Genomic DNA, 23,227 nt, shown 5'->3' on the forward strand with positions numbered 1-23,227 from the left:
TTCCATCCAATAAGCCACTACGGGTGGAACGCGCCAGAACTTGGTGATAAACGCTCCTCGCTAAAGAAAACTATAATTCATTCATTCACTCATTTTCTACCGCTTATCCTACAAGTGTCGTGGGGGTGCTGGAGCCTATCCCAGCTGTCTTTGTGGGAGAAACGTTGTACACCCTGGACTAGTTGCCAGCCAATCACAGGGCACATATAGACAAACAACAATTCACACTCACATTCATACCTATGGACAATTTGGAGTCACCAATTAACCTAGCATGTTTTTGGAATGTGGGAGGAAACCGGAGTACCCGGAGAAAACCCACGCATGCAAGGGGAGAACATGCAAACTCCACACAGGGAATCATGCTAACCATTCAGGCCTCAAAAATCCATTGAAAAATAAATCATGCTGGTTCAGGGTTGAATAACGCCGATGACTAAATACTAGTTAGCATATTTCAGCACATCTTAAGTATTTTTTTCCTAAATTAAGCATTTAGTCAACTGCATGTCTGCCTGTCATTGAGAACATTGTGTGACCGTTCAGCGCAATTTGTAGCTGCGAACTTTTGTTGTTAAATGAGAGAAAATGAGAATTGATCATCACACGTCAACATCCCTGTCCGTGTAACAAGGAAGTGAGGAAGTGGTTATGTTGGTAAATGTTTCTATAACACCCAAAAGGCTGAAAGAGGGATACTGTTGCCTGAGCGTAGCAGTCTATGGTTGATGCAGGTTCCATTTAATTGGCTAGACAGTTGACTTGGCGTTTGAGCTCTGCTCAGGGATAAATTTCATTTGCAAAAAATGACAATGATTGGCCAAAATATGCAAATTTGCGAGGCTGCAACATTGCAAAATCCTGGAGAGTCTTCTATGGGAATGCAGATAGAGCACCTTGTGTTTGCCAAGGTAATTACACAGGCTCAGCTTTATCATAAGAAGTATTTTCAGCATGGATGTTGACAATAAATCATGTTATACTCGCATAGCAGTCAGTTACATTCAGCAACTCGAGCGTTTCGTCTGATGAGCGAATGTGACACTCAAATTGCAGGCGCGAAATGAGCAAGTCTTTTAATTAGTGCTCTCAATAGGAGTCTCTTTCAAGGCTCAGAGATTGTTCTCACGCCTCCTTGCAGGATGGAGAATTTTTGTGTAGGTCTTCAAGCTGCATTGTGCAACGTGAGGATGCGACAGAAGAATCACATCCATATACGTTGTACACATACAGTATTATGAAAGTGGCAATGCGAGGACCTTGCAATCCACCCTGGACTCGGCGTTCACAGTGTCACTTATCCGCGCGGTGGGTGGCTGCTCCCCCCCCCCGTCAAAGTTCAATAGCTTGCTCTGGTATAAATGTCCAACCAAGCATTAGCTGCCGTAATTCTACACTTGATTAAATTTACTTAAGATTTGTCAGATTACAATATGATTGCTGCATAAGACTTCTATCACAAGGTGTCGTAGTAGGATCTTCTACTTTCTGGTTTGGCACTCTAAGCATCATGGGAACTTAATAAAATGTACAAATTGTGTCTTGTAAATTTATGACAAGATTATGGTAAATGTACAACAAAATCTCAGATTATTTCAATACTCATAACAGGAAATTGCTTGAGACAGTTATGTGAATTATGTGACCTTAGGTTAATATTACCTTTTTTCTGGTAAATTTACAACTTCTGACTAAAATATAGGATAGTTTTAGTTTTGAAAAAAAAAAATCAGATTTTATTCTGCATGCATGAACTTTTTTCTCAAAATCTCAGATTATTTTTGATACTCCATTGTAATATGGCAAAAAACTAAAATATATTTGAGTCAAAAAACTATTCTTAAACAAAATTATGAAGAGGACTGACGCTGCATTTCTGCGAAAATCAAAAAATGATCACCAACTGACGTCAGTGTGTATCTAATCTTAGACAATGCCACCTTGAATGACGGTGTAGCTTAAGCAGAAGAGTTTGGATATTTCTTCAAGCACTGTTTAAAGACTCCCACTCCATCTGTCCATGTTTGCAGGCTCAATCACGTAACAGCGTGACTAATCATTAGATAACCTGTTGCATATCTGAGCGCTGCCGTGACTGGTATTTATCAATGTATTAAACATGCATGGCACCTCCCGCTGTGTGCTGTTTGCTTTACATAGTGAGCTATCAGTCTGCGATGATATAAAACATGAAACCCAAAAGGTTGCAATAAGTCAAAGAAACCGAAGTCAAAACTATGCAGGCAATTGCCTCTTTGTGGTGACCCAAAAGTAAAAAAAAAACAACAACACTAACTATTGAAATTAATTATGAGTTTACTTTATATTTACTTAAGATTGATGAACAAAATATTTGTCACAATTTGAAGTTATACTTTGTAAAAATGTTCCAGCTGAATAAAATGAAAAATTCACAATGCTTATATTTCGGTCACACGTACACATACACGTACGTCGTCTCAGAGATTCACATTCATTATATATTCAAAGATAGCCAACATTAGCAGCTAAACTTTGCCAAATCACTATCATTAGGTGACAACAAACATGTCAGAGCAGGAAGAGGGCGGGATATACACATTGGAAAGTTAACCTTGTCATTCTTGAGCATGTGGAGTTCCCATGGTTCAATTCGCCAAATGTGGTTCATTCTAAAGAATAACAAGATGAATGCATGAGTGGGGTTTAAATATACTTCATCCGGTCTGAGGTGCTTCTTTTAATTCTGTTACATCAACGTCTAATTATATAACATTGTCATCATTCACTTTTAGAGTTTTATCAGCTGACAAAAAAGCGAGGAACGTGGTGTTATTTCAATCAAGCACACATGCCAGTGAATTGGATAATTCGCTTTGAGTAAATTGATGGGACTTTTTTTTCCCCATTAATCCTTTTCTCCATTATAGCACCCTCCCACTGCTACTTACACACACAAAAAAAGAGAACTGGGCCACATGAACCAAAATCCAAATTCTTATGGGCACACTAGAATTAAACACAACCTGTTTTGTAGAAAACACACGCAACCTATTCCTTAAAGCCTCAAAAGTTCAACATATAGGAGAGACATTTTTAATGTGAGCAGCGAGGACAAGCCGGTAAAAGTAAGTCAAAGAGACATGATTTGCCTCAGGTACTTCTTCTCTTTTCACATGTATGTAAATGTCACAACTTTTCCTCTCCTGCCTAACAGGCTGGGAAGCTGTAAAAGTGCTGGGAGATGTTGACCTGTGCTGGATTATGTGTTATTGGGTGGTGTTTTACCGCAGGGCAAGTAGGGATAATAATATGCTGGTGCTGATGGCATTAAAGCACCGGTGAACACGTGAACTGTAGAAACCAGACCGAAAAACACATTTAAGTGCCTCATTTTGGCGCTAAATTGTTAATTACTATTGTGGTGTCTACCTGGCTGTTAAAAGGATGAGAGGAGATGGCCAGTTAACAATCGCTTTATTGGAAGAAACAATTTACCGTTAGTAGCAACCATGCCAAATAACATCTGCAGACTTAAATGTCTTCTCAACATGCAACTCAACATGGACGACTCCTGTACATATTCATGCCCTCATAGACCAAGAGTATCCGTAGTGTGGCTCGGGACCAATTGTGACCAATTTCTAATAACTGGTTGGGCAACAACCGCAATCAAGCATTTGCAACACCTTGCAATGAGTCTCTAACAGCGCTGTGTAGGAATTTTGGCCCACTCATCTTTGCAGAATTGTTGTAATTCAGCCACATTGGAGGGTTTTACAGCAAGAACCGTCTTTTTAAGGTCAATCTACAGCAGGGGTCTCAAACTCAATTTACTTGGGGACCACTGGAGCTAGGGTTTGGCTGAGACTGGGCCACATCAGGTTTTCCAAAATAAAAAAAAATAACGCATTTATTAAAAACAGAATTTTTTTTTCAGTGCTTTGGTTCCGATTTTCTACAATAAAAGCTCTGATAAAACATTCCACTATTCTCTTAATTTTTAACTATTAACTATAATCTTAATTTTTATTTTTCTGCACAAAATAAGATGAAAAATAAACAAATCAAGAATAAAGAAAATCAATCAATCAGTAATAAATAAATATAATAATAATAATAATAAAACAGCAAATAATAAAACCTTAAGAAACCACATATAGTTGGTGGGTGGACAAATTATTTTTTTTCAGATTAAAATGAACAAAGCATTATTAGAGCCCTGTAGACATGACAAACCACGACTATAGTCACATTTATACTCTTTTTATTTACAACATATTGCGCAACTGCAGGGTCTTGAGACTCATGCTAACTCGCAAACTAGAGAGCTAGTGACCTAAACGGATGCCTCCAAGTTATTTCCTTTAAACTTAAATAAGCCAAAAACTTACCACTTCCACACGGATAGGGAGGATAACTATTAACAGTTATTTAACCTTTAACATGAACATTAATCAAATGTAATAATTTTTTCTGGGCACATGATACCATACAGCATCCATATCAAACTTGCGCGGGCCGCACTAACATTAAACTTTCATATTTTCATATCAAGGCGCGGGCCTCAAACTAGTGTCCTGCGGGCCACATTTGGCCCGCGGGCCGCGTGTTTTAGACCCCTTCAATAGGATTCAGGTCAGGATTTTGACTAGGTCAAAAGTCTTCAATTTGTTTTTCTTCTGCATAATTTGCTTCAGGTCACAGACAGATGGCCGGGTATTCTTCAGGATTTTTTGGTACACAACAGAAGTTATGGTTCCATTTATCACAGCGAGTCTTTCTGGTCCTGATGCAGCAAAACAGCCCCAGACCATCACATTACTACCACTATATTTTACTATTGGTATGATGTTCGTTTTCTGAAATGCGGTGTTACTTATACGCCAGATGTAATGTATGTGGAGTCTTTTGTGACCCCTTGGATGAGTTGCTACACTCTTGGGATAATTTTGGCACCTGGAAAGGTTAATTTTTTTGTCATTTGTGGATAATGGCTCTCACTGTGGTTCACTGAAGCCCAAAAGCTTGAGAAATGACTTTAAAACTTTTCCAGACTGATGGATCTCAATTATCCCATGCATTTTGTGTTCTGTTGTGTTGTCACTGACAATTAATTTACATTTGTTTGATAATTTGAAATGGAGTGACAAACATGCAAAACAATGCATCAGGAAGGCCCAAACACTTTTTTACACCACTAACTATTTTTCCTCCCTAAACTTAGTGTGTGTGGCTTACACGCCGGAAATTACGGTATGCAGCGAAACACCACTGTGATCTCTCTGTGAGCATGATGATATGTTAATATTGTTATATTAAATTTCCCTTTTAAATTGGTAACTGGTCAGTAAAAGCCCATCATGAGGTCTGTATCTGGACCGAGGTCGCTCCTCACATTTTGGTATCCATTTTTATTATATCTTCTCCAAGGAAAATATGAAATGAAAAATTGACACTTCCATTGTCCAAATAGCTAGCAAGATGTCATGGCCTGGGGCTGCATGAGTGCTGCCAGCACTGTAGAGGAGAACATGAATTTCAAGTGACAGAATTGAAAAAGCATATGGTATCAGGTGAGTGTTATAGTACGTTCAATTTAAAAAAAGGCATTCTGTCTGTTTAATTGCCAATATAGAGTAGCATAGTTGGAAGATAGAAACTCTACTACTCCCTACTATGCTTATGTGCCCTCAAGCAATACGAGCATTGAAGTATGCACACTGTAATGCATGGGTGCCAAATAAATGCAGAGCTTTTAATTAACTTTGGAGGTGATTACCGGAACATGCTGTGAGCACAGCCTCTGCCAGGACAGAAGGGGTTCTTAGCGTAGTGAAAAGTAAATACTAATAAATGAGGTATCAGTTAGAAGATGACCTTTTACAACAAGGACCAGCCAGTAAGTACACAATTCATTTGATTTACTATCAGAGGTCTTTTTGTGTGTTTAGTGTATCACTGGGGGTTGGGATTTCTCATGGGATGTGTAACTACTGTAAGCTTAGACATATCATTATGGGATATTAAGCAAGCAGGATTTGAACCAGAAAAATAGCCGAAAATCAATAATAAAAAGAATTAATCCCCTTTTACTTGAATGTCTAAGTGCTGACAATTATTTCTACTGACGTCTGTCCAGGTATAAAAAGGTTCAATTAATACAGCAATTTGCATGCTGCAGTAAAGCTGATGCTGGAGAGCGTGAAATGATACCGCTGAGAGAGCCAGACTTTCCATGTCACACACAGTATGCTCTCCTTAACAGCAATCACTCTTGATGGCAAATCCTTTAAATGGGCTCTAAGACACAAAGTGCAATGTATTGTCAAGTTAGTTTAGAGCAGGGGTCAAAAACCTTTTGCATTAAAAGAGCAATTTGGACTCGTTTCCACCAAATTAAAACCCACTTGGAGCCACAAAACCTATTTGACACTTGAAGGTAACGCTACATACGGTCATCCCTCGACACTTTGCGGTTCAAATTTCTCTGTTTCACTCTTATTGTGTTTTTTGAAAAATATATTCATTAATAAATCATGCTGTTTCATGTTAAATATGGCTCATTATTTGTCAAAAATTCTCTTATCATGTCTACTATATTGGACGATTGTAAAAGTGACTATAGGGGTGTTGGCTCACCTTAATCATGTAAAAAAACATATTTAGGCGGTCGTAAACAGGTTTGTTTGTTCTATGAAAATATCATATTTTTAATAAGGAATCCTATTTTGCGGAAATTCATTTATTTGTGTCTGAGACCAGTTAAAGAACTGCACTTTTTGGAAAATTTACATTTAAAATCCATGCGTGAAACATGAACACATATTTCTTTTGCATTTCTGTGCATTATAATGCCAGAAAATTAGTTAATATGAGCTAGCTAAGAATGCACGTCATTGTGACACAAAAAATAAACCCTCTAACAATATGGCTCATAATTTGTCAAAAATTCTCTTATCATGTCCACTATATTGGGCGATTGTAAAAGTGACTATAGGGGTGTTGGCTCACCTTAATCATGTACAAAAAAAAACATATTTAGGCGGTCGTAAACAGTTTTGTTTGTTCTATGAAAATATTATATTTTTAATAAGGAATCCAATTTTTGCGGGAATTCATTTATTTGTGTCTGAGACCAGTTAAAGAACTGCACTTTTTGGTGAATTGACATCAAAAATCCATATGTGAAACATGAACACATATTTTCTTTTCAATTTTCTGTGCATTATAATGCCAGAAAATTAGTTAATATGAGCTACCTAACAATGCACGTCATTGTGACAAAAAATAAACCCTCTAACAATGTGTTGTTGTTTTCTATACACATGAACAGGTACATTGATGCTAACATTCTTAGGCGCATTGATTGGAACTAACACTACTTCAGTCAACAATGTAAAATGTTCCGTCCCCCCAGGCAGACAATCATTTTGCTGCGTGCTAGGCAAATCAGAAAATAGTGAAACACATACACACACACACAGAAAACAATTACTTTCAATGTCCGCTCTCAATGGGATGTCAACTGGTGGAATAGCATCAATAATATCTTTCAGCACAACACGTGTGTTCCCTGTTGAGTTGGTAAGTTTAAAATAATCCTCAGGTTAAAAAAGAAACGCTCAGAACAAACAAGCATCTTGCTGAGTCTGGTATTCTTCAATCTGTCTTGTTTTGTTGGTAGCATATGAGCTCAAAGTTGACCAACTATTCGGCTTATTGCCGCAACCTTCAATAATACACGTGTGAAGCATGATTTATGTATAACCCAGCATTAACTTTTCAAAACTAACAACACAGTACAAGGCACTGTACACACAAGGCATAATAACCCTAATAAACATTGGCTATGGTTCCTCCCATAATCTAAACCAAACTAAAACTCAACCCTGAATTCATGATGTCACTTCCTGTCCTCCCATCAATCATCTCCCCGGAGGAAAAATAAATCAGAACACAAGAACACAAACATGAGTCTTATTTATGTCTTAAATTGATTATTTTCTCTTTTTATGTTGACTATATTGGGTTATGAGTGTAAATGTGACTATAGGGGTGTTATTGCATGTTTAGAGGGCTCTATTAATGTTATAAAACAGGTATTTGAGGTTTTGAACAGGTTTTCTATGCTCTAACTTTGAAAATATTTGCTACCTCACAGAAATTCATTTATCACCCTCAGTTCTGGAACCAATCAACTGCAATAAACGGTTGCTGCATTTATTATTCATTCATTCATTTTCTACCGCTTTTTCCTCACGAGGGTCGCGGGGGTGCTGGAGCCTATCCCAGCTGACTGCGGGCGAGAGGCGGGCTACACCCTGGACTGGTCGCCAGCCAATCACAGGGCACATATACATAGACAAACAACCATTCACACTCACATTCATACCTATGGACAATTTGGAGTCGCCAATTAACCTAGCATGTTTTTGGAATGTGGGAGGAAACCGGAGTACCTGGAGAAAACCCACGCATGCACGGGGAGAACATGCAAACTCCACACAGAGATGGCCGAGGGTGGAATTGAACCCTGGTCTCCTAGCTGTGAGGTCTACGCGCTAACCACTCGACTACTGTGCCACCCTGCTGTATTTATATTGCGCATTATTTTCTGAATTAAAACTCAAATTATTCCCTACAAAATGTGTTTTGTGTTAATATTTTTGGGTGTGTTGAACGGATTAATTGGATTTACCTTATTTCTTATAGCAAAAACGAATTTTGATGGAGCCTTTGGGCCAGATTAATAACAAAAACCGAGGTACCACTGTTTCTTCTTTTGTTGTAATATCTTTCTCAAGACACACCGGGACATTGTGGAAATTGGATTCTTTTGTGATGTAATTGATGTGCATGTGATGAGGTATAAATGTTTCAGTCAGAAGCCAGTCTTGGTCAGACATCTGCAGACCGCTCCTTTGCAAAGGTAATAAAACTGCTCAAGTTCTCTGTCTTTATTTTCGGGCATTCTCTATTTTCAGATAGAATTTTTCCCACAACACCAATATACACTTTTTCCAATTTAGATTAAGGATCAGGTTGTCTCTGTTGTTATGGTTACGGTAACTCTGATACAAAGGTAAGGGCACCCCGTAGATCCAATCAAGTGAGCCAACGACGGACAAGTTACAAGAAAAAGAGACTATTGCATTGAAATTGAGCCAAATCTGTGCGGTTTGATCCCAGCTCACCTGATTTTCTATTGTGATAGAATTCCATGGGGGACAAAGTCTCCTTGGCTTGAAAGTATGATATGTTTTTCCTTTTAACATCTTTAAGATCTTAAGGAAACATATTTTTCAGCTTCAGTCTCAAAGCACAAGATTAAGGCTGAAACTCTATCCCAGATTATCCTTGTGGCCTGGAAGACCTGCACAGTTCCAGTTAAAAGCACAAAAAAAGGGATTTCTTTGAACACACCGAGAGAGTACATTCCTGTGGATAAATGACACTATTGTAGTTTTGACATAAATGAAATGAAAGCACGCTAACTGGCATCTAAAATAGGAAAGGACGACAGCAGCAGTCCCACCACGCTCATGTAGCTTGGCTTCATGCCTTCGGGCTAGAAGTACAATTTACGTCTGTCTTGCCTTCCATGGGAATAAAACAATCAAAAAGAAATGTAGACTTATAAATGAACAGCAAAGGTAGGCTCCATTGTTCAGGTGGTGGATGGCTGCTATCATTGGAAGTTACATTAAAGCTATATCAGATGCAATTTCTTGTCTGGACTGAACATTATGGATTCAAATGTTGCATGTGGTGAGACACCAAATATGAAGTGATTTACAATCATTGGACACTTCATTTTAGCTCCACCTGCACAATATAATGACATTCGGTACAAGAGCTGCATGGACAATTGTGCCTGGACTGCCAGAAACCAGAATATAGAACTTGAATGCCTTCAATTATTATTAATTACAGCAATTATATGATTTGAAATTTCCCCTTGTGGGACTAATAAAGGCATATCTTGTTGCTAACACTACCATTAACACTAATTATGCATAAAAACACAGTAATAATTCTTAATTGACTCTCACATTTTAATTCATTCATTCATTCATTTTCTACCGCTTATCCTCACGAGGGTCGTAGGGGTGCTGGAGCCTATCCCAGCTGTCCTCGGTCGAGAGGCGGGCTACACCCTGGATTGGTCACCAGCCAATCACAGGGCACATATAGACAAACAACCATTCACACTCACATTCATACTTATGGACAATTTGGAGTCGCCAATTAACCTAGCATGTTTTTGGAATGTGGGAGGAAACCGGAGTACCCGGAGAAAACCCACGCATGCACGGGGAGAACATGCAAACTCCACAGAGAAATGGCCGAGGGTGGAATTGAACCCTGGTCTCCAAGCTGTGAGGTCTGCGCGCTAACCACTCAACCGCCATGCCATTTTAATTAACAATGTAATAATAATAATGCTAGACTTAATATTGGTCGGTGTAAATATGTAAATAATATGTAAATAATATAGTACGGTAAAAACAATCCTGATACAGATTTGACTTGTTTTCTATACTTGTTTTTCTATACCATGTCTTTGTGCAATGTGCTGTGAGCCAAGAAAAACAAGCGCCGTTCCATAAATTGCCCCTGTAACCACATTTTGGACACCAGTGCTTTCACAGCACAGTTGTTTGGTTTGTGGCATAAGAAATGTATGACATTATCATGTTTTTAAAGCTTATTAAACAACAGAACATTCAAGTATTGACTTAGGAAAGTGTAAATCACGCAGTTCATTGTTACTCCGATCAGTATTGACCGATATCAGTGCAAAAAGGATGGTATCGATAACGGCCAATACTTGCTTTAAACTTTTGGCACCATACAAACCCGATCGTTAGTTTCTGCATATGTCTCAAAATATAAAATGATGGTTCAATGACACTCAGTAGACTTGTTACTTGCTGTGAATTTGCTTTGACCTTTGTTGACCTTTCACCCCAACAAAATGGATAACTAGACAAAAAAAACTGAATTTTGCAGCCTTGTACATTCAGGGTAATATAAAGTATAAGACGCTGGTGCATATAATTGTGCATCGTGTAATACAGTTTACATCTGGAGTAACATCTGGCAGGTTGTTGCCTATTGCATGCCTTCATATTCAAAATGAAACTGAAGCAGATGCATAATGTTACCGTTTTGGAAACATTGTGTTTTGAGCAAACAGAAATGAACATCTCAAATTATTTTGTGGTCCAGAGAAATATCTTCATCTGGCAATTAAAAGCACCCGGTTCTCTGAAGCATGTTGAACATCATTGAAATTGACAAGACAGTATGTGGTTGATATCCTTCAACTCAGTCACATCTCGGCTCTGCAAAGAAATCCAATATTCATGTAAATACATTCATGTTTATAGAACCTGCTGGGGCGAGTGCTCTGATGGTTTAGCCTTAGGCTGCCAATTCAAATTCCAGCTTCGATGATATGTACGCATGTGTGTGTGTGTGTATGTGTGTGTGCGTCAGAGTTGCGCCAATTACAGATAATCAGATGTTGGTAGCACATTAATGGTATGCCCTTGGAACCTCTGACTGGGTTGGGCTTGGAAGTGGAAGTGCACTGCATCCTATATCAATGAGCAGCTTGCTTCTTTGTATACGTCATACACTAGTAATAAAGCACAAGGTGTCTTACAGTTAGTAAGATTTAAGAAAGGTTTGCATATCAAAAAACTGAGAATTATGTCTGTAGCAGCCTTCATGAATATGCAGAATATATGTAGATTATCACAACACAAAAAAATATTGGGAAGATGAGATGCAAATAGTAGGTGCAAAGTGGCACGTACGCACGGCTGGGGTCATCGTCACGAGGAGGAGGCAGGTGCAATGACAGACGATGGAGAGCGTGAGAGACTCTTTGGTGTACTTGTCAACATATTTGGACTGTCAGAAATTTAGAAAATCAGTAAAGACACACACCGTCTGTACAGCAAAGCATTTCTGAGCCTTGCATTTGGATCATTCCAGCGCAGCGTCGCATGATTGCAGGAGTAATGAGGAGCCATGCTCTAATGTCGAGCTGATACCACATTCCATGCACATAGCAACATAGAACTGAATGCTCGCGTTGGTGCTTTTTGGAGTCTTTTTTTTTTTTACTACATATTAAATGACAACAGGCCACACAGCTAGGAGACCAGATTTCGATTCCATTCTCGGCCATCTCTGTGTGAAGTTTGCATGTTCTCCCGCGGGGTCGCGGGGGGTGCTGGAGCCTATCCCAGCTGTCTTCGGGCGAGAGGCGGGGTACACCCTGGACTGGTCGCCAGCCAATCACAGGGCACATATAGACAAACAACCATTCACACTCACATTCATACCTATGGGCATTTGGAGTCACTTATTAACCTAGCATGTTTTTGGAATGTGGGAGGAAACCGGAGTACCCGGAGAAAACCCACGCATGCACAAGGAGAACATGCAAATTCCACACAGAAATGACAGAGGGTGGAATCGAACTCGGTTCTCCTAACTGTGTGGCCTGTACGCTAAACACTGGTTCACCGTGCAGCCGCCACCCAATATATTAAGGCAATTTTTCCATTATAATCATGGGGATTTGAAAGACAACATTTTTGTCATAATCGTCATAATAATTGTCATACCTTTTGGCGAAAACCCGTCATTCATTCATTCATTCATTCATTCATTCATTTTCTACCGCTTTTTCCTCACGAGGGTCGCTGGGGGTGCTGGAGCCTATCCCAGCTGTCTTCGGGCGAGAGGCAGGGTACACCCTGGACTGGTCGCCAGCCAATCACAGGGCACATGCCAATGGACAATTTGGAGTCGCCAATTAACCTAGCATGTTTTTGGAATGTGGGAGGAAACCGGAGTACCCGGAGAAAACCCACGCATGCACGGGGAGAACATGCAAACTCCACACAGAGATGGACGAGGGTGGAATCAAACTCAATTCTCCTAACTGTGTGGCCTGCGCGCTAAACACTCGACCAATATACCCAATATATTAAGGCAATTTTCCATTATAATCATGGGGATTTGAAAGACAACATTTTTGTCATAATCGTCATAAGAATTGTCATACCTTTTGGTGACAACACGTCATGTCATCATATATTCTCAAACAAGCCAATTTCGACAGAACACTTGCTATTTGGGATCTTAGTAGACCAGGCCTTGAATGTTGCATCAGCCAGTCCCACAGCATGATGAGAGGTGAGGTGGAGAGAGCAGGCAGCGCAATAGAATTCCGATGCCAAGAATCGACGTGATTTACTCGGTTCAACGCCCTCCCGCTCAGATTGGGTCACAAGCAGAGATAAGGTGTTGACTTTACAAATGTAGATGCCAGCTAATTGAAAATGAATATGACGCCTACGTGACACGGAAATACATGCACAAAAAATGTGCCTTTTTCATGAAGGCATGACTCATTTCCAAGCAGTATGATGAAGAGCTCACTTCGCTTATTATAGATCAATACGATCTTTTAGGTCTTCTCATTTAGTCATAGATTATGATGCAGATTCATTTCAATGTCTTTCTGAATTTGGCAGCACATGACCAGACGATGACTGCTTCATTGAGGAGTATTGGTATTCAACCACGCACTGCCAGGATTCCAAAGCCATCCTCAGGCTGACATAATGGCATCATGTCAGTCCAGTTTGCCAGATGGCAAAGCGTCCTTGTAATTATTTTTTTTTTGCGTATTATGGAAACAGGTCATTGGCACATGCACAAACTGTGGAATCTCTCAGGTTAAACACAATAGCAGTGCAGGTCATCTCCCATTTGTTGAACAGGCGATTGGAGACTCAGCAGAGGTGGATACAATTGCCTTTCATTCAGGTTTTCAATTAATAATGTGAAAAGACTAGAAATAAATGCTTTGTGATCCTTAATATAGTAGTACATTTAAACATTTACTTTGTATGTTTGTAATCAGTGTTGGTATCGGTATCGGCCGATTTCACTCATGAATTATCAGGATCAGTATTGGCAGCATAAAATCCTGATCGGACCATCCCTAATAACAAGTAGACATTGGTAAAGTAAACTGTCCATCACTCAAATATCATTCTCTTAAAAAAATAATCTCACAAAATAATTGTGACTAACACAATATTACCTTTGCAGTGAAATGAAAGCATTGTGTTCGCTCAAGAACAGTCAGTAGTTTACAGAACCAGGACTGCACCCATATACTTTAGTGCTAGAGCTTATACTTCAATGTCAAACACTCTTTTACACACATTTTGTCATACTTTTCTCAGTTTAGCAACCGTGGAAGTATGACACCGCGGGTCTTTAAACATTCAATTTTAGTCTGTCATCTTTGATAAACAGCAGTCCAAGCTGAAACGCTGATAAATAATAACACTAATAAATTCCCTCACAAACCTGTACTGCCATCATGAATGGAAACTGCTTCGAATAAGAGTCATCATGGCTAATGTTACATTCATAAGACATGATTCGGATATCTTGATCCAAAGTTGACAGTCCCAAGAGAACATCATCCAATATAATACGATCAGCATCGAGCAGCAATCAGCATACAATCAGATATCTTCCTGATGTGAATCTGATATCTGCGGACAGATCCGATTCACTCCGACTGATGTCATAGCGCAAACAACACAGATAATGTAGTGCATACATTACCGAAAATGTAATCAAAGCAAAAGGTATGACGTAACGCGCATGACACCAATTCAAACTCCTCAGACCTACTTTTTTCCCCATTTATATTGCTTTCTAAATTGCATAACCTCAGAGGTATTCATATAGTATTACTAACATTTTATTAATACAAAGCTAAATGCAATTTTCCCTTCAAATACCAGTGTTTTGCTAGTGGAGCTGCTTTTTCGGGCAACATCGAGATACGGTCGATAAACACAAAAGAAAAGAGAGATCAGGCTATTGATTTTCAGTTAGGATCAATGAAGAAGACTGAGACAAAAACAAACAAAAGGGAGAGAGAGGAAGTTGTTTAAGTGGCTAATTAAATGAAAAGGACTGCAGGTATAAAGACTCTTTTGGATTCTTTCTTTTAGATGTGTTTAGCCTCTTACCATGGATTTAGACTGAAGGTTTAAGTGCACTATTGCCATTTAATACCTATATCTGATTTTTTTTAGAGTCTATTTACACATTTTAAGTTGAGCTGGGTTGTCTGCCCCTGCTATTAGCTTAAATGATGGTATTTATCAACTGGCGCCATTAGCAAGTGTATTCCTTACTGAATGGTTTGTGCATCTTTAAGCACCATATTTAATACTTGTTTTGTTTTTTTGTTTTTTTTTACTGCATATGGGTTTTCAGAGTCTTCAGACTCACATTGACACCGTTATTGATCTGTCCACTGCAGCCCATTGACAGAGATCCCATTCATATAATAGCTATCCACATTAGGAAGATGCCGGGTTGGATCCCAGAATAGGCACGATTCAGCATCTGTAAACTCATAAATTCTCTGATTTGAACTTCTGCAATGTAGGATTTCTTATTTATAAATAAAATTTTGTAGTTTTGTATACTAGAAAACTTGTTTACAACCTTTGAATTATGGTATTTAACACTATTAGAGCCCTCTAGACATGGAATAACACCCCTGGAGTCACCATTACATTCATATTACCCCATATAGTAAATGTATGTGATGTTATTATTATGACGATTATCATTGTTCCTGGTGTGAGGTAATTCAAACCTGCAATAAAAGCCTGTTGTTCTGGTGATCAAGTCTGGTGCTTGTATGTTGTCCTATCACAATTTGGATGCATAATGCCTATTATTTATCAACCCATATATTTTCTATGCCGCTTATCCTCAATAGGGTCGTGGGTATGCTGGAGCCAGCCTATCCCGGGCTAAAAAAAAAACATGATAGAGCAAAGTCGTGAAATTTGAAGTGTGGTGAGGAGCGACAGTACAGCCAACCAGTCTCACAACTGCAGACTTCGGACCTCCACATCCAGTAGTTTCACTTCCAAGATTGTTTGAAACCAGCACCCTGGACAGCGACAGCAGAACTACTGCCCAAACTGTGAGAAACCCTCCTAAACAGAGTCTTTACCCGACAAAACCATGTGGTAAATGCAGTCTAAGTTCCCAATCTCATTCAAGTCAGTAAATGATTGTGTTTTGAGTTTTTGGACTCACAGTTGATTTCAGGACATTTGGCTGGAACAAGTCCTGCTAGAGTGCAATATTGTACCTTTTCTACATTTTTTAAAATTAACAATGTGCTCTGCCTTTTTGTACCTTTTGTCCTCACACTTGCACTAACACCGCTTTTTTCTTGTGTGTATTGAAATTGTGCACGCCTGCAAGCAGAGCAATTTATCCAGCAATTTCCCATCATTCTCTGGCGTGTGTCACCAGTACTTTTCCTACTGTGCTTAAATGATTTGAAGCGCAAAGTGTTATCACCTGGTGTCTTACAACATGCTGCTTTTGCATGACCTGTTTTCTTACACTCAGCTGTTAGTTAGGCTCTTCCTACTGCATGCTATATGAAAAAGAACAATACGTATGTTTGATTTAATTCTTGGACATTATCATTCATTCATTTAATGTCTTTTTTCTCCTTGGCCTCATTTGGGTCATGGGTGAGCTGGAGACTATCCCAGCTGCTTTCAGGAGCAGGGTAGGGTACACCCTGGACTGATCACCAGCCAATCACAGGGCACATATACGTAGACAAACAACCATTCACACTCACATTCATACCTATGGACAATTTGAAGTCTGCAATTAACCTAGCATTTTTTGGAATGTGGGAGGAAACAGAGGTACCCGGAGAAAGCCTATGCACGGGGAGAACATGCAAATGAACCTAGGTCTTGCCCAATCTCCTGACTGTGTGGCCTACAAGCTAACCACACCGTGCGACCACTGGAAAAAGTCACCATTTATATTTATTTCTCTCACCAGGGTCCATGACACCCACTGTGAGGGAAACAATTAATCGAGGAGGATATCTGTGGTGGTATTGTACCTTGTGGTGACCAATCAGGAAGGAAACAAAAAGCCTACTCACGGTCACTGCAGAACGGCCCCCCGTAGGTCGTCATGGTGCAGTCACAGGAGAAGCCCTCCCACAGCTGCAGACACACTCCCTGATGGTGGCAGGAGTCCTCAGTGCAGGTGGTGCTGGGACCTGCACGATGTTGACAACAGCAACATATGGGCCTCGTCATTATACAAGGGGTTATACAAAGGGTTGAAAAAGATGCACCATCATGTCCTATTTCCTATTATGCTCATTTTCCGACCCTTTTTGTTGAGTTGTGGACTCCTATAGAACAGCTACACACAATAACCCTCACTGAAAACTTTCTAGATGTTCCAGTATCTGCACCTAAGCTGTACTTCCTTGGATTTGTGCTTCCCGCCAAAACGGTCTGTTTTCATTTATTCCACCCATGGCCTGCCTCCGGGCACACCCACTCCGCTGTGATTGGTCACAGTACAAAAACTATTTCATGACTACTGCGAACAACACTTTCTAATTTAGTGGTTATAGGAGTTGAATAATAAAGTATTTGGAGAGCTAATTGAAAAAGTGTTTAGGAGCTACTTGTGCTCCTCCAACCTCGCCTCCCTGAGGAGGAGTACTCATTGTCGGACACAGGCTGTCAAAGGCACGGCTGGTGCAGAGAAGCTCAGGAGTACCAGGACGCGATGGCGGTGTGTCCACCTCACCTGCCTGAGGGGGAGCACTCATTGTCGGACACACATTGTCAGAGCCACCGCTAGTGCCATGGAGCTCAGAAGTCGGACGTGAGGGCGGCGCATTTACTAACCGCAGACAATCTTGGCACAACATTGGTAGTGGAAATGTGATCATTACACATTCTTTTGCGGGAATATCGTGTTCCACACAGTGAGCGCTGCGGTTCTGTCCACATAGCGTACCCGGCATTAATGTAGCTTTCTCTGCGAAGGTGCGCTGCTTCTGGCTTCAGCAACAGTTTCACAGATATTCCACATTCATGTTCACAAAAACAGAGCTTGGGGAAGCAGAGCACACCCATAAAGAAGCCTGTGACATCACAAAAGAACAGTTTAGCAACGCTCTCTGAAACCGAGCGTTTTGAGCCATCCTAAACTTCTTTCAGGGCTCAATTCCAAATGCGCAAACCTCATTATCTGTAACTTGGCATCGTTTAATATGAGAATACAAAATTCTAACTACATTTATAGGTCAGATTAGTGGAAAAAGCACAATAAGTCCTCTTTATATCAATGCATTCTGATGGAAAATGGAATATTGTGCACAGTTGGGATTCACAGTTATTTTTTGTTTTTAACACCTCACCTCCACAGCCGCGATCCACTTCGCCCACCTTCTGAAGGGCGTCTGCCAGCAGGTCAGGGAGTCTCCCGTTCAAGTCCACTGATGCCAGGCAGCCCTTGTACCCCTCTCGTGATGCTATCAGTCGAGGCAAGCTGCTGTACATGCTCTTCCCCACACCTCCAATGTACAGCTCTCCTGTGAAACAGACGACAGGGCGTGCTCAAGATAATTCTCTTGTAGAGAAGGACATAAACCATAACATCGCAGGAAGACTGTTTAATGCACCTTTTAAATCAAGGTTGCGGGCACCATTGGCGTGTTGGGTGACGGTGTGGACATCAATCTTTAGTGTGTGCACGTTGTTGTTGTCACGGGAGATGACCACGTTGTGCCACTGGTTGTCATTGAGTGGCTTGTCGGAGTTTCCCTTCATCAGCGATGGTCCATTTCCCAAGTCAAAGACGTAATGGATGAACCTGCAAGATGGAGCGATCTTTACTTCCACGACGTCTCCATAGCACACACTAAAAATAATACATACTAATAAAAACAAACCACAAAGGGATACCAAGGGATAATTCTGCATAATTAATGAGTCAGAGTCTGCATCAAAGTTTGTGCTCTTGAGCTCACCCTTTGACCAGCTCCACCACAATGAAGTCGCTACCATCGCCAGAGTTGTACAGTATGAGGCCATCAGGGCTGGTAGTCTTGAACTGGAAGAAAAGGTGCATGGATGCGTAGGCCTGCAAGGTGGAGAATGCCAGATAGCTAGCTTGGGTCACAAAGGCCACAGGATTGGCTACAATGTGTCTCATGCCGAATCGTGCGTTCAGCTCGCAGTATGAAATGTCTCCGTTTTTGCACTGGTCCAGGTAAAGCATCCCGTTAAAGGAGAGGGCCTGCAGGTGGCCGATGAAGTTGGAAGGGATGACTGAGGTGAAGCGGCGCTCTGTCATGATCCCTGTCTCGATGTTGTTGAACTCCAAGCGAGTGTGGGCACCACTCATGAAGCCTAGGGAACAGCATAAGAAGATAATGTCATTTAAATGTCCACACCAAACACACTTCAACCTTTGCTTGACCCGCTTTTACCTTCTGTGGTGGCATTGTCCACGGAGAGATGCAAATGTTTCCCCCGCCGCACCACCTTCACTGAGTGCCACTCATTGTCATTCAGCTTGTCGCCCAGCAGGAGTACCTCAGGTCCTTTGCCTAAGAGGTGGAGAGCGTCAGGTGACAATCACAGCAATTGAGCACGGCGTCCTCTCTCATCACACAACACTTTTAAAGTGAACAACGCTGCGGCACAATGTGGGGTGCATTCATTCATATATCATTCACGCAACCACAGGCCTGCAACCTATAATTTGGTCTCAACTTCAGTTCAAAGCTGGTGAAGGAAAAGCTTTTTTTTTTTTGGCCTCTGACAAACACAAAGGTGAGAGACACTCTATTGTCATGATTGCTATTTAGCACAATTATGCAAAAACTTTTGAAAGAAGAGCCCATTATATTATAATGCAAATGCAGTTAAAATACACTGAAATGTATTTTATTTGTCCAAATAAACATCATTTTTGAATTTGATTCATGAACGTTTTACTCAACCCAATAAAAAAGTTCCATCTGTCCCGCACATATGACTCTCTACCATATGTTCTACTTTGTCAGATGATTTGTTTTTGTTTTGTTGTCTTTTTTTAGTTTTATGTCAGTGATTCTCAAACTGTACCCCTTCAGACTCCTGCACACTGAAACAGCATAAATCAGCGTCTGTAAGCACAGAATCAAATGTTTAAGTCTGAATCATTTCTCACCAGTTTGATTTGTTATTCATTTGTGGTATTTTCAGTGAGAAACAACATTTCTCTTATTTTTTGGGAAGGAAATCTTTACAGATGAGCATGTCCTCCTAAACTGATTCCCTTTTTTGTCTAAATTCATTCATTCATTTTCTACCGCTTATCCTCACAAGGGTCGCGGGCTTGCTGGAGCCTATCCCAACTGTCCAGCTGAGAGGCGGGGTACACCCTGGACTGGTCGCCAGCCAATCACAGGGCACATATAGACAAACAACCATTCACACTCACATTCGTACCTATGGATAATTTGGAGTCGCCAATTAACCTAGCATGTTTTTGGAATGTGGGAGGAAACCGGAGTACCCGGAGAAAACCCATGCATGCACGCAGCCCATCGTGTCTTCAATGTCCAAAAAAAGTATACGTTCATTTAAATAAGCGACAGAAAGCCACGGGTATCATTCCCTCATCCTGCTTCATCCAAATGTTCCTACTGTAAAAGTCCCCAATTATTCCATAAACACCATAAATGTACAAAAAGCCTGTTCTGTTACCAGAAAATAAAGTGGAAAAGTACATAAAAAGAGTGAAAAAGTCTGCACGAGCCATAGTACCCGTGACACAATCACGTTTGTTTCCAACAAATTAAAGTTCATACGCTACACCCCCATGGAGGAATAGTGCAATGAAACAATGAAGACGCAGATAAGAATGGATTCATGCAGACTTGAGTTGGTGTAAGAAGGAAGATAAGACATGTTAGAGCCGCTATTTTCATCTGCTGCATTCATTAAGTCTGACACGGAAGATACGCTTTCACCGTTGTTTGATTGCCCTTGTTGTCAACTATTTCATGTCTTTATGCAACACACCATGCACACTCAAATCATTTCAGCGGCATGCACCGTTATCGGTATCAATCTGCCAACTATGGTAGTGATGCGAACTGCTTCTAGGTCACATGGTTGCAGCCATTTTATAACAGTTTTAGATTTGCCATGACCCAATAAGTAACTGAATGAACAAAAACAAAGGATGGATGGACAGAAATGCGACATGGAACATTGTGCGTTTTTTTATGGTTAGCGAGCATGCCACATAGATAGGAGACCTGGGTTCAATTCCACGCTCTATTCTCCAAACAGAATATGAATAACAATAATCACTGTGCAGTGTAGTGGTCTTACTGAGATGTAAACGTTACTAGTGCTTTGGTGTTTATTTATTTATTTTTGTATTATAGTTTCATTTTGGGCTTCATGGTGGACAAGTGGTTAGGCCACACAGCTAGGAAACCCGAGTTCGATTCCACACTCGCCCATCTCTGTGTGGAGTTTGCATGTTCTCCCCGTGCGTGCGTGTGTTTTTCTCCGGGTACTCCGGTTTCCTCCCACATTCCAAAAACATGCTAGGTTAATTGGTGACTCCAAATTGTCCATAGGTATGAATGTGAGTGTGAATGGTTGTTTGTCTATATGTGCCCTGTGATTGGCTGGCGACCAGTCCAGGGTGTACCCCGCCTCTCGCTCAAAGGCAGCTGGGATAGACTCCAGCATGCCTGCGACCCTCGTGAGGATAAGCGGTACAGAGAATGGATGGAATTTGGGTGACAATGGAACCATTTCCTTGTACCTGTGCACACAATGTTTCATCATCCTCTATGACTGCTGTGTAACAAACTACTGACATCAGATTTCTTATAGTCATTTGTATTCAAGACCACTAACCCGGATGTGAAAAAAATGGTACAAACCACAATCCTCAGTCTTCTGACCTGCTAATGCACGGACAACTGTATACAAATTATTTGTTAATACCTTGTTGGAGGCTTGAGCTCTACTTTTATTTTGCAACCCCCCCTCCCCCCAAAGGAGAACATGCAAAGGCTCAGTTTTAGTCTCAGATATTCGTCTCCGTTCTATGGCTTACTCGCCGCTTGCAAAATAGGTCATGGCGCAGAAGCTTGCCACTGCAGCACCGTCATCCCGAATCAGTGGCTGCGCAACAGGCCAACACGCCAGTTCAAAGGAGTTCTGACATCGCTTGGGTAACTAATTGGCCATGCCTAAGCTTGACTGGGCCTTGAGGGGTTTGTCTGTCTAATTGAGCTCTGGGTGCACAATTACAGGGGACGCACAGAGGACAATAAATGGCGAAACATCAACCAGTTTCCCAGCACTTTGCTGTTTTATCCCCAGGGAGACAAAAGCAGGGAGAGCTTTTGACCATTGTTGCACATACATAGCAGTATTGATCGCATTAGTGACTGCTCCCTCTGTATTTAATGGATTATCTTCTATGTTCGAAAGCAACCACAAATACTGAAAGACGGTGTAAATCTCCATCATGAACACAATATGACTGGCTTTAATGAGGGAAGTGATGATGGAGTGCAGCGCCCAGCTATTTATTTATGTTTGCTTCTCACTGTGGAGGTGAATGATAATACGATTTATCATCTTGAGTTTTGCTAGAGATCGATAAATAGACTTTAGGGTAGAATTAGCACGCCTTTGAAACGTAAGTGCCTTTGTTGCACACGAGAGCAGTAAAAAGAGACATTTTGTCCTTTTTGATCTCCACTTATAGCGTGGGGGGGAAAAAAGATGGTGTGCAGTTTTGTAGGTCAGCTTTAAGAAGGCGCTTAGATTGGTATAAAAATCAAAGTGTGCTGATTATGTAATTCTGTAAAAACAAGTCCTCCGATTCAAATGAGGTAGTGGTTCTTCCAACAATGTGCGCCTACTGTCTCCAGTGGAATCTCGATGCCTTAGATGGGCTGCGTCCCCAATTCCTCCAATTGTCTAGACCCCCGCTTAGTGGATGTGAAGACTTCATTCTGTAATCAAGTTTGTGTAAACTATAATTCCCACAGTAAATTATATCTGCTAAATAATTTAAGCTGCTAATTGCGTGATTTACATTTGTCTCTATTTTTTTTCCCCCTCATTAAATTCTTCAACAATCAACCATCCATCATTAGGACTACTGGGTTAATAAGCTCCTTTGGAGAAAAAAAGCTGTGGTGCACATGATGAGTGCTCATGCATTCTTTACATGTTGGTACAGTGCCACCTGCTGGAGGAGAGCGGCATGTAACTGGACTGAGGCGCTAATTTTTTAATAT

At 40.7% G+C, this 23,227-nt stretch overlaps 1 protein-coding gene across 18 annotated transcripts in view; it reads right to left on the bottom strand.

Moving 5' to 3' along the window:
* Window positions 1–23,227, bottom strand: part of nrxn2a (neurexin 2a) — a 166,881-nt gene that overhangs the window by 56,421 nt on the left and 87,233 nt on the right. For all 18 annotated transcript variants that reach the window (XM_078787855.1, XM_078787869.1, XM_078787866.1 and 15 more), the window contains 5 exons: window positions 19,391–19,510; window positions 18,929–19,310; window positions 18,581–18,771; window positions 18,317–18,490; window positions 17,036–17,155 (listed from right to left, as the gene is read on the bottom strand). In XM_078787855.1, coding sequence (XP_078643981.1) covers window positions 17,036–17,155; window positions 18,317–18,490; window positions 18,581–18,771; window positions 18,929–19,310; window positions 19,391–19,510 — 987 coding nt within the window. The remainder of the gene's footprint in view (window positions 1–17,035; window positions 17,156–18,316; window positions 18,491–18,580; window positions 18,772–18,928; window positions 19,311–19,390; window positions 19,511–23,227) is intronic.

This window comes from Doryrhamphus excisus, linkage group LG21, assembly GCF_037039965.1.
Source record: "Doryrhamphus excisus strain RoL-2023G ecotype Guam linkage group LG21, RoL_Dexc_Guam_v1.1, whole genome shotgun sequence".
NCBI lineage: Eukaryota > Metazoa > Chordata > Actinopteri > Syngnathiformes > Syngnathidae > Doryrhamphus > Doryrhamphus excisus.